At 33.0% G+C, this 11,514-nt stretch overlaps 2 protein-coding genes across 2 annotated transcripts; one reads left to right on the forward strand and one right to left on the reverse strand.

The window, feature by feature from the left end:
- The first annotated feature begins 1,567 nt into the window (after positions 1-1,567).
- Positions 1,568-4,783, forward strand: si:dkeyp-80c12.8 (uncharacterized protein LOC107963954 homolog). The gene is made up of 3 exons (XM_056456577.1): positions 1,568-1,619; positions 3,980-4,129; positions 4,680-4,783. The coding sequence occupies exons 1-3, from the start codon at positions 1,568-1,570 to the stop codon at positions 4,781-4,783; spliced, it is 306 nt and encodes a 101-aa protein (XP_056312552.1).
- A 2,840-nt stretch (positions 4,784-7,623) lies between these two features.
- On the reverse strand, positions 7,624-9,975 carry msx1b (muscle segment homeobox 1b). The gene is made up of 2 exons (XM_056466685.1): positions 9,544-9,975; positions 7,624-8,507 (listed from the first exon to the last, which is right to left on the reverse strand). The coding sequence occupies exons 1-2, from the start codon at positions 9,911-9,913 to the stop codon at positions 8,104-8,106; spliced, it is 774 nt and encodes a 257-aa protein (XP_056322660.1). The 5' UTR covers positions 9,914-9,975; the 3' UTR covers positions 7,624-8,103.
- Between the last annotated feature and the right edge of the window lie 1,539 nt (positions 9,976-11,514).

Raw genomic sequence — 11,514 nt, forward strand, 5'->3', positions numbered from 1 at the left:
TTATATTATTAAAATAGGCCTACCGGTTAAATTGTGTATTTATTAATGTTTACTCCAGCAATTGCCCTAAACCTACCTCTCACAGTAACATATATTCAATTATTGTTGTATAGTGTCACAAAAATTATGCTATAATTATGCTATATATCCGTAGCTGTATTTTTTTCTATATTTTACCTGTTGACTGTATATCTTTTGAGTGAACTCACAAATACTCTCATAATTTCTCATAATCCTACTTTATTTATAGTTGGTTGTGCATATGACAATAGTACAAGTGTTACTGTATTTCTGTGTGACCTTGGCGGTTCAATATGTTGATAAAATTCAAGACACCAGTCTTAGTTCACCATGTATCATCACTGAATGAAGCCTTTGTGCTGTTTCACAAATAACCAACAGGCATTACACTGCTGCAGCACAAATGTTGCAAATCATTATTAATTCTTAGATAAAAAAGTAACAGTGTAAAAAAACAATATTCCACAGTGTTCAGATCATGCATGCCTCAGCAAGAAAAATAGCTGATTTTGATAATAAATATAGAACAAATTAGAGGTTTACTAAAAGAAAGTACTAATAAAACTCACATTTTATTCATGTTTAGGTATATTTGTATTTTACTGTTTACTTTGATTGCTAGTGTTAATAGTTTGTTGGCTTTTTGTTATTTTTCAGAATAAAAATGTTGTCCTTTACAGCATTTTTATGCATGAAATAATTTTAAAAAACTAGATATTATTAAAGGTTATAAGGTTTATGTTAATTTTTTGTTGCATAAAATAATAAAAACAACTATAAAGTATTACAAGATCATAAGGTGTGTATTCAGTTTTGCTTAGATATATTTGTATTTTAATGTTTACTTTGATTGGTGCTGTTAGTTTGTTGACTTTTGACCTTTTTCAGAGAAAAAATTCTTGCCTTTAAAGCATTTGTTTTAATGCTTTTTATAACAAAAAATATATATTATTAAAAGGTTATAAGATTAATATTCATTTTATTAACAAAAAAGTATCAAGTACCAACTTTAGAAGATTTAATAAATCAATACTTGATGGAATAACTCCAACTTTCAATCACAACAAATAAAAACATTGGTTATGTTCTAGTTAACTCTCATTTTCTAAAGAAAAAAAGTCTATATTTTGCTAACAGAAATGTTCTCAGATCTTTAAATGAATAATATATTGATATATTTTGACATTTTACTCAATTAGAAATCCAGAGAAACTAACAATCATCAAATGGTCTCCTATACTTCTATATTTAAATATATAGTAATTTACATTTTTATTAAAAATATTTACAGTATATATTGTTACACACTCTATATTTCTTGACCATTTAATTATCACCTTTGGTTGGAAAGACTGTGGATGACGCACATTTTGAGAATCCTCCCACTGACTGTTTTAAAGTGTATCAGTTCAATTGTGTCCATCTACAGAGTGAGAAAGTCCAGCAGCTTATTGGTAAGACTGGCATATAGAAGCCTATTGTCCCTAGTGTGGTCAAATCTGAACCAGTTTAACATTTATTATTTAGTGCCAGACATACAAGACAAATGAAGATGAAGAAACTTTGTGCTGTTTGCATCCTGGTGATTTTTACTCATGGTAAGTCTTTTCATTTCCCACACTGAAAAAAATTATTCAAAGATGATTCCTTGGATTTGCTAATTTTTTTTTACGTTAAGTGGTTGTAAACAATTTATTTGGGCTGAATTTAAACACACAAATTAAGTTGAACATTATTAAATTTAATTTCTATGTTTAAATTCAACACAAATAAATTGTTTGCAACAGTTTTGCATGCAACACTTTTTTCAGTGCATTTCTCAATCAATTACTGAATCTGATCCTACTTCCACACACATATTAGGTACAAGGTTGTAGTCGCATATTAGAATCTTATACAGTGCTGTTTCAAAGCAATTTTGGCTTAAATACGCATGCACAAACCCAAATTCTCAGTTTAAAAACTGAGTTAGAAGAACCCAGCATTCACTGTAAAAATGCTAGGCTCCATACCATTATCAAACATAATCCTTTGTCTAAGATTGTGTTTAAACCAGTCTTATGGGCATTCACTATGAGGCATTGATATTGGAAGTTTGTTTGCTGCTATATTTCTTCATTATTTTTAAACACACCAACAAATATTAGCTACACTAAATGCGAAAGATGCCCATTGTAAACAGTTTGCATTTTTGTCAGTATGCCACATCCAGGGTGGACAGAAAACTATGCAACAGGAGTTTAGATAGACTTACATTGAGGAAGAACTTCCCATGACACAGACGCGATAATCAAAGTCAAACCAAGGTGTTGTTAAATATCTGAGACTCCTGCTGTAAAGACTCCACCTTCTTTTAGCAGCTATTTGCGTTTAAAGAGACACACATGAAAATGGCATGTCTTACTACCATTTAAAATTGCCCATCTATATAAATGGTATACTTAATATTCTGTGGAGTATTTGGAGCTGACGCTTTACAGGAACATTATTGGGACACATTTTGTCTTGTAAGAAGAGCATAATAGTTCCTCTTTAATAACAAAAGAGATTCTTCTTGAAATTGTGGATGTCCTTGAGTAAGAAACTCTTGGCTTCCTCAGCCACAGTTGAACTCCAGCTGTTTTACAGTGCAGGCAAAGCGTGACAACTTCGCTTGAGTTAAAAAAAAATGTACAGTACATGTACATCATGTTGTCCCAACACAAATCGATTAAGTAACTTAATAATTTTTACAAATTTTGGTGGATTGAACATAAAACAATTAAGTTGTCCAAAAAAACACACAAAATAATTGTGCTGATTCAACTCGTTTTAAATAAGTAGTTTGAACAAGCAGCAATTTGAGTGTTTTGGTGTGTGTAATGTTTTCTTTTTTTAACACCAGTGCTTTATGGGTGGGCGTGATCCTGGATTAACATCTATGTCCTGTAATCTCATATTTGTTAAAAATGTAATCTATCCATACCCCCAACCATAACTGTAAATTATCCCCAACATCAAAGAGGAATAATAGTTGGATAACAATCATAGAAGATCATAATCTTAACTCTAAGCCCAAACTAAACATAAACTGTAAACTTTTTCAAAATTCGTTAATTTTGGTTGGCTGATTGGAATGTTATCAGTATCAACATACACTCAACATACACGGCCACTTTATTAGGTACACCTATCCAACTGCTGGTTAATGCAAATTTCTAATCAGCCGATCACATGGCAGCAACTCAATGCATTTACGCATGCAGAAAATAGTCAAGACGGTCTGCTGCAGTTCAAACTTTGAACGTGGCATGGTTGTTGGTGCCAGACGGGCTGGTCTGAGTATTTCAGGAACTGCTGAACTACTGGGATTTTCACGCACAACCATTTCTAGGGTTTACAGAGAATGGTCCGAAAGAGAGAAAATATCCAGTGAGCGGCAGTTCTGTGGGCGCAAATGCCTTGTTGATTCCAGAGGTCAGAGAAGAATGGCCAAACTGGTTCAAGCTGATAGAAAGGCAGCAGTGCACCACACTTTATGACCACAGTGTACCCATCCTCTGATGGCTACTTCCAGCAGGATAACGTGCCATGTCATAAAGCGCGAATCATCTCAGACTGGTTTCTTGAAAATGACAATGAGTTCACTGTACTCAAATGGCCTCCACAGTCACCAGATCTCAATCCAATTAAGCACCTTTGGCATGTGATGGAACGGGAGATTCGCATCATGTATGTGCAGCCGACAAATCTGCATTAACTGCGTGATGCAGTCTTGTCAATATGGATCAAAATCTCTGAGGAATATTTCTAGTTCTGAAGGAAAAAGTGGGTCCAACCCGATACTAGTAAGGTATACCTAATAAAGAGGCTGGTGAGTCTAGATGGTAATCCAGCAACATGTCCTACCTGATGAAATCACACTTGGCATGCTTTATGAATGTTTTTTTTTCTCTCCTTCTCTCTTTTTCTGACTCAGATCTTGCTCGTGTATCATTCACTGTAATGGCGTTGAAGTGTAATCTGTGTATTTCCAAAGGGACTAGCCTCCAATGTACTCCATCAGTGCAGACATGTCTTGGAAGCTTCGATGTCTGCGCACACATCAAGTTCAGGCCTCATTTACTGGGTAAATTCAGCCAGCATCACAATATACAGTCAGAATACAAAGTCAGAATTGTTAGCCCTCCTGTATATTTTGCCCCAATTTCTGTTTAAAGGAGAAAAGATTTTTTTAAACACATTTTTAAACATGATAGTTTTTAACAACTGATTTCTAATAACTGATTTCTTTTATCCTTGTCATGATGACAGTAAATAATATTTGACTAGATATTTTTCAAGATACTAGTATTCAGCTTAAAGTGACATTTAAAGGCTTAACTATTGGTTAACTAGGCAAGTTAGGGTAATTAGGCAAGTTATTGTATAACAATGGTTTGTTCTGTAGACAATTTTAAAATATATATTGCTTAAGAGGGCTAATGATATTGACCTTAAAAGTTTTTTAAAAAATTAAAAACTGCTTTTATTCTAGCCGAAATAAAACAAATAAGACTTTCTCCAGAAGAAAAAATATTATAGGAAATACTGTGAAAAATTCCTTGCTCTGTTAAACATTAATTTTTACCAACATTATAGTACACGTCTGATGCAATATTAATGGTTGTTTTCTGCAGGTTCTGGCTTTATCCGTTCCTGTATGACCAGATCGTTCTGCTTGATCTATACATTAAATGAAGAGGTCAATGCTATGTGCTGCAACAGTGACCTCTGCAACTGAGCAAAACAACCTGTCGTCATATAATCAGGAAGATTTATTAACCCAGTTCTGGCTTTCTGCAAGCCTTGTGGTTTGATTGTAAACAGTGAAATGCAGTTAAACTAAGTGTAGCAAATAGTAACCCATTGCAACCAAAAACGTAACAAACAATGAGTCCTTCATACAAACTGTATTTCCAACACAATCTCACGGCAATTCGTAACTTTTTGATTTAGTGGCTAATTCGTACAATTTACTTCGGTTTGCTCATCCCCCAATGACGATTGGGTTTAGGGGTGGGGTTAGGTGCCCACATCTCTTTTTTAAAATCGTACAATTTCGTACGACTGAACTCATACGAATTAGCCACTAAACTGACAAAACGTAAAATAGTTACGTTTTCTCGTGAGGGTGGTAATCGAATTGCAGTTCATTCATTAATTTTCTTTTCGGCTGAGTATCTTTTTCTGAGTATCTGAGTATCTTTTCGGCTCGAATTTCAGTTATATTTTTAAAATATGTTAAATATATTTGTAATTTGCAAGTTTTGTTTTGTTGTCCATGTAATCCAGTTACATTATGTGACCTTAATCTCTGTGAACTTTGGAAGTGAAATAGCAGAGTTCAAATTCCAGCATTGACTTTAATTAACACTTTAGTAGTTTAAAAAACAACATAAGTACAGTGTGAAAAGATTATGTAATCAATTAGTCCTGTCAGCATATGTTTTTAGGTCATTGTAAGTTATTAAACTAAGGTAATCATGTTCTTACTTAATTTTATAAGTAACGCAAGCTGTTTTAAGTCAGTTTAACAAATTTTCAATGGACGTATAAGGTTAATTTGATTCAGATTTTAAAAAATTCAGATAAAAAAATTTAAGGCAACCAGGATTTTTTTACCAGTATATATATAATATGTATTACCTAAGTGAATATATGATCAATATATGATCTTGTGATCTAAATAAAATAGCATAAAATTACAATAAATAAAGGAAATTTAAAACATGATCATCCAAATAATTAGGGTTAGTGTTGATTAGGTCAATTAATTTATTATGGTTAATTAGGGTCAATTAAGTACAATTTAACCCAATCGTAAAATTTAAAGAGTTATTTTTTCGATGTCATTTGTATTCCGTTACTAAACTCAAGTAATCCATAGAAATTCGTTACAAATTACCTTTTAAGAGTGTATTTTGCCATCTGTATAGGAAGTATACCTTTTATAAGTGGTCTTCCAAACCCTCGTATTTTCTCTCAGTAATATCTGGGGGTAAAAATGGAAGACCACCTTTATAAATATTTGGCGAATTAAACTGACCACTAAAAATCCAAATCGACGTCATTTCATAATCGCTCTTAATCCGCTTCATCAAATGTCTATTGATGTGAAAAATACAATTGAAATATCATTTAAGATTTAAATTGGTGGATAATGATGTGTAATAAAGGCCATCTGAGAACAGAAAATTGACATCCAGCATAAGGCACACGTTTTTTGCTGCTTGTCATTTAGATGCTTTTGTGACTCACTGACAGTGCGGCAAATCACAATGCTTGTGATTGAGGAATATTTTAGTGCGCTGAAACGGACTGCTTTGAAAGAGAAATTATTAGATCATTAAGATGAGGATTTTTTTTCCTTGTAATGCTTAAAAAGAAAAGTGAAGCTAACTACTGTACTTAACGTGTCACCTAAAAACATGAGTAGAAATGAATAGAAACTACTTTTTATGGTTCAAACAGACAGTAATATGCTATTTTGTTGAAGAGTTTACGATGGCGCCATCTATTGCACAATAAACAAATAGACCAGACAAGGGTCAGCATTTCCGAAACTTGTTGTGATTTAAATAAAAAAGCATAACATTACAGCAAATAAAGGAAATTTAAGACATAATCACCTAAGTAATTACATAATAATATAGTATTCATTTTCTCTGTGTAAGGAAAAATGTTATTCAATAAAAAATATTATAGCCTAAGAGCATTAACAGTTGTGTTGCAGTGTGAACATGCAAATATGACTATTCTTATTATAGTAATTTCCTCTGTAATTTTGCAGTAAATGATAAACAAATTAAGCAACCTTTTAAGTTGTTAACTTGTGTTCAACTGGCAGCTATTAAGAGCAACACATTGCTTAACAAAACTGCATAGATTACTCAATTTGTCTCTTCTCTTGGACAAAAATGGGACCATTATATAATTTGTAATGGATTTAACAGATAGGCTGTAAATTACATTGTAAATTGTATTTGGTTTTAATGTAAACTATAATGTTCCTTTGGGGCTTTGGGTATTTTATTGGTGCATGTTGAAACCAATATGTCCAAAGACACTACACACCATTAAATTGCATTATTTTTTATGGTTAGAATTTGATGGTTTGTAATGCTTAATGTTATTTCTGTGATGGTTTCTTTATTGTTTTTTTTTTTCCAGCAGAATTTTTTGTTTTGTCATTTTGATTTTAAATTTCAGTCATGGCCGTATACTTCTGGTGGTTTATAAAGCCCAACATGTTAAATATGTGACTTTAATAATCCTTAATATTCATCTCATTTTACCGTTTGAAAATGCACGTTAATTTTACCATAATATGAAGACGGAGTTTTGACGAAGCCGATGTACACAAATATAGTCAAATTATAAAATCAAGAAAAATGTTGTATAATGTTGCAATTTTTTTAATGCATGCAACATTTCTCTTGATTAAAAAAATAATAATTTCCACCGATGTTCCCATTCTACAAATTGATTAAAATGTTTTTCACAGAAAACATTTGTTTAATTGCTGCCAAAACAAATAATCGTTGTCAGATATTATGAACAGAATAAACAAAAGGGAAAAGGTTAAACTTAAGAAAGAATATTTTTTATTTTAAACTAATAAATATTTGGTCTTTCAAGGCACTTCCAACATAAGGCCAATAATAAGTACTTATCTGACGGATAACCTCCGTGTCAGATGATCGTAAAAGAGTTACACATCTATACCTGCTCTACAAGAGCACGTCAGTATACAACACAAAGAATAAAACTCGACACAAATACAGAAACTTGTTTCCAGGATTTCATGTGGCTTTGTGGAACTGGGTAGGCCTAAATGTGACACTACCGAATCAATCCGAATCAATCCATGACGATTCTAGCCTATTATTTACTACTGTTTGTAATTAAAAGCGGTTCCTCAGAATAATTACAAAAGTACATGTTGTTCGTTAGTATTATTCAGCACTTAATAGTGCCATTACCATAGCTCATATATATAATTTTCCCTGTGACTTATGTAAACGTCTCTCAAATCATCTCAGAGTGGAAGAAAAAAAGTTTTTAAGACAAATAATACATCCCATAGGACACGGGTCCGTTAAATAGTCCTGGCATCGGAACGGGTCGTGGGAACGAGGCAGGAGGTCCGTACAGAGATGATGGAGATCCCAGAGGGAACGGCAGCGCGAACGGGGCCAGAAGCGGTTTGGACGCGCATTTGAACTTTTCCAGCTCGGCCTCCTGGAGTCTCTTGGCTTTCGCCCTCCTGTTCTGGAACCAGATCTTGACCTGAGTCTCGGTAAGGTTGAGGGAGTTGGAGAACTCGGCCCGTTCGGCGATAGAGAGGTACTGTTTCTGTCTGAACTTGCGCTCGAGCGACAGCAGCTGGGAGGTGCTGAACGGTGTGCGCGGCTTCCTGTTCGTCTTGTGCTTGCGTAAGGTGCACGGCGTTGGGCTCGGGTGACCTGGACGAAACGGCGAACAAACTGTTATTAATTTAGAAATGAGAAAACCTGTCCAAAATAGCCTAGCTTCGTGATGCATTTTTACAGTCTTTCTTGCTTGCTTGGTTTCTTTCGTTCTTTAAAATGACATGAAAACTTTTGGGTATGCAATTTGTCTGGTTATATGTAGGCCTATCATTATTATCATTATCATTATTTTTATTATTATTATTATTATTATTATTATTATTACAAACTGCAAAACGCTTCAAAATAAATTCCTTGTGCATTTGAGTTTCTTTCTTTGTGTCTTTCTTTCTTTTTTTATACTTAATCTATGTGTTTGCAACTTTTCTATATTTATTATATCTTTCTTCTTGTGCATTTTTACAACTCCCTTTCTTTCTTTCTTTCTTTCTTTCTTTCTTTCTTTCTTTCTTTCTTTCTTTCTTTCTTTCTTTCAGAACTGACCAAAATATTCACGTTGCAGCTTTTCTAATTAGCCTTTTAAAAAGGCTTTTAACATGAATTGCTGCCAAACAAATTTGCATTAAGTGTAAAATAAAATATTGAATTACAATTACCATTTAATTACTAGTTATTATTACAATTAGGCCTATGTAAGGTTTGATAAATAAAGGTTGTTGTCAGTAAATTCTGTTTACAAGTGCGATTTATTGAAAAAGCTATGCTGGTTAAAATGTTTTAAATATTGCTTCATCCTCATAAACAATATTATTATTATTATTATTATTATTATTATTACTATCATAAAACCACAAATTAATTAAACTGTTTTATAAATTTTAACCTTCTTAAATTGCTGTGCAAGCATTAGTGTTTTATCCCCCCCCCCTTTTTACATTTAGCCTATACCAAATAATTCATCTTTAAATTAAATTAATTCACTAAAATATTTTCAATCAGTTTTTATTTTATGAATAGTTTATATTAAATCTAAATGCTGTATAGCATTTATATTATATTTAAAAAATTTAAAAGAAAAAGTATATGATCATAAACAAAACACTTTAATGACTGTAAATGGTATACTTACGAGGAGGAGATGTGAAAGATGAAGAGTTTGACCAAGTGCTCTGTTCCTTATCGCTTAGTTCTTCACTGTCGTCGTTTAGACTGTCCGAAACACTCGACAAAGTGTCCACAGAAACTTTGGCTTTCTCTACAAAGTAAGTCCTTACTAAGTCCTGACCATGTCCTATTCTCGGATGCTGGAGAGCCGGAGAACACGCGACCTGCTGGCAGCTGGATTTGGCCATCAGGGATTCAACACTGAACGGGAGGTAAGTCTTCTTGGCTTTATGTCCTGTGTCAGTGGTCATATCTCTCGGATTTTGACTTTCCTCGCTGTCCGACTCCGACTTTTCTTGAGCTGTCGTTTCAACGGGTCCCTTAGGAGAATTCATCGTTAACCATCCGCCGCGCACTGCTGCATATACGGTCACGTCTCAACAACTTCTTACACACTCCGTCCCTTTGCGCTGTTATAATAGTTCGCAAACTTTTCTGCACCAATCAGCGTGCGCGCTCGACCAGCTGTCCCACAAAAGCCTCGTTTTCATTGGTGAAAATGTCCTCCCTCCCGAGGCGCGCTCGGACCAATCAAAAGCGAGCCCTTAGAAGTCATGTGGTCAAGTTGACACCAAGACATCAAGGGGATATTGAGAAAAATGAGTACTTAATCGCGGATGTCTTGCTGAGATGATGTATAGATGGCCTCGGGGCTCTTGACTCTCTGGAGCACAAAGTAGACCAATTTTAGCCCAATTAAACAGTGGGGAAGCTCTCGAAGTATCTGTATCCGACTGTCGAGAAGCCATTGAAAAGGCACAATGGATTTACTCCACACCAAAACTTTGGTCATATAGGAATACACGATAAACAAGAAAACCGGACTAGCCTGTTCCAAAATATAATTTATTTTAACTGTTATCATATTTGAATTAAAGATGATTATTATCTTTATAAGAAAGTATTCTCATATAATTACACTAATTACTAATATATATATATATATATATATATATATATATATATATATATATATATATATATATATATATATATATATATATATATATATATATATATATATATATATGAAGAGTTCAAATGATTTAGCAGAAGTAAAACAAATAAGACTTTCTCCAGAAGAAAAAGTATCAGACACACTGTGAAAAATTCCTTGCTCTGTTAAACATCATTTGGGAAATATTTAAAAAACAAGTACTCAAGTACAACTACATCCCTCACAAATCTATCTTTTAAATTCATATTTTTAATAAGATGCTATACAATATTATATTTGTGCAGATACATTAGTTTAGTCAGAACTGAAACTAAATCTGGAGTTTCTGGAGTTTCAAATCTTAACAAAATAACTTACGATAACGGTCCAAAAACTACTACACCCAAATGTATATGTTATAAAACATTATATACAAATTTAAAAGAGACGAAAAATAAAAATATCAAGAAAAGTTGTAGGTTGTAAATTTTTTTTTTGCAATATTTTGCATGAATTTTAATTGTACTATATTTTAATGTCTAAATATGTTTGGTGACTAAAATATTATTTTAATAAATATATCTGTTTAATAAATCTGTTTTGTTTAAATGCACCAAAATACATTCATATATTCACTAAGAAATGGATAAAAATATTAATTTTCAAAATGGGGTGTATATGCTGAGCACTGTATGGCCTTGTAGCTTATAGGCTTATACAGGCTCTATATAGCAAAACATTTATTCATTCATTTTTTTCAGCTTCTATAAAGCAACTTCTAAAGCTATAACCGAATTGCCTTATTTGTGAAATATTATAGGACTCAACGTTGAAGAAAATTTTCAAGTAAAATAAATAAAGTCATTAACAGGTAATGTGAAATAGTACACCTGTTTATGGCGAACATGCTATAAACTTCTGAGGTATAAGTCCAACGACCAGAAAAGTGTAGGCCTAATTATAGGGCTCGTTAAAAGGCGAAAAAATAACCATGATATG

Source organism: Danio aesculapii, chromosome 1 (assembly GCF_903798145.1).
Source record: "Danio aesculapii chromosome 1, fDanAes4.1, whole genome shotgun sequence".
NCBI lineage: Eukaryota > Metazoa > Chordata > Actinopteri > Cypriniformes > Danionidae > Danio > Danio aesculapii.

Coding starts and splice junctions, on each gene's coding strand:
- si:dkeyp-80c12.8 (XM_056456577.1), top strand. CDS start 1,568: ATGAAGATGAAGAAACTTTGTGCTGTTTGCATCCTGGTGATTTTTACT. Junction 1,620..3,979: donor CCTGGTGATTTTTACTCATG/GTAAGTCTTTTC, acceptor TTTCTGACTCAG/ATCTTGCTCGTGTATCATTC. Junction 4,130..4,679: donor GTTCAGGCCTCATTTACTGG/GTAAATTCAGCC, acceptor TGTTTTCTGCAG/GTTCTGGCTTTATCCGTTCC.
- msx1b (XM_056466685.1), bottom strand. CDS start 9,913: ATGAATTCTCCTAAGGGACCCGTTGAAACGACAGCTCAAGAAAAGTCG. Junction 8,508..9,543: donor ATCTTTCACATCTCCTCCTC/GTAAGTATACCA, acceptor CGTTTCGTCCAG/GTCACCCGAGCCCAACGCCG.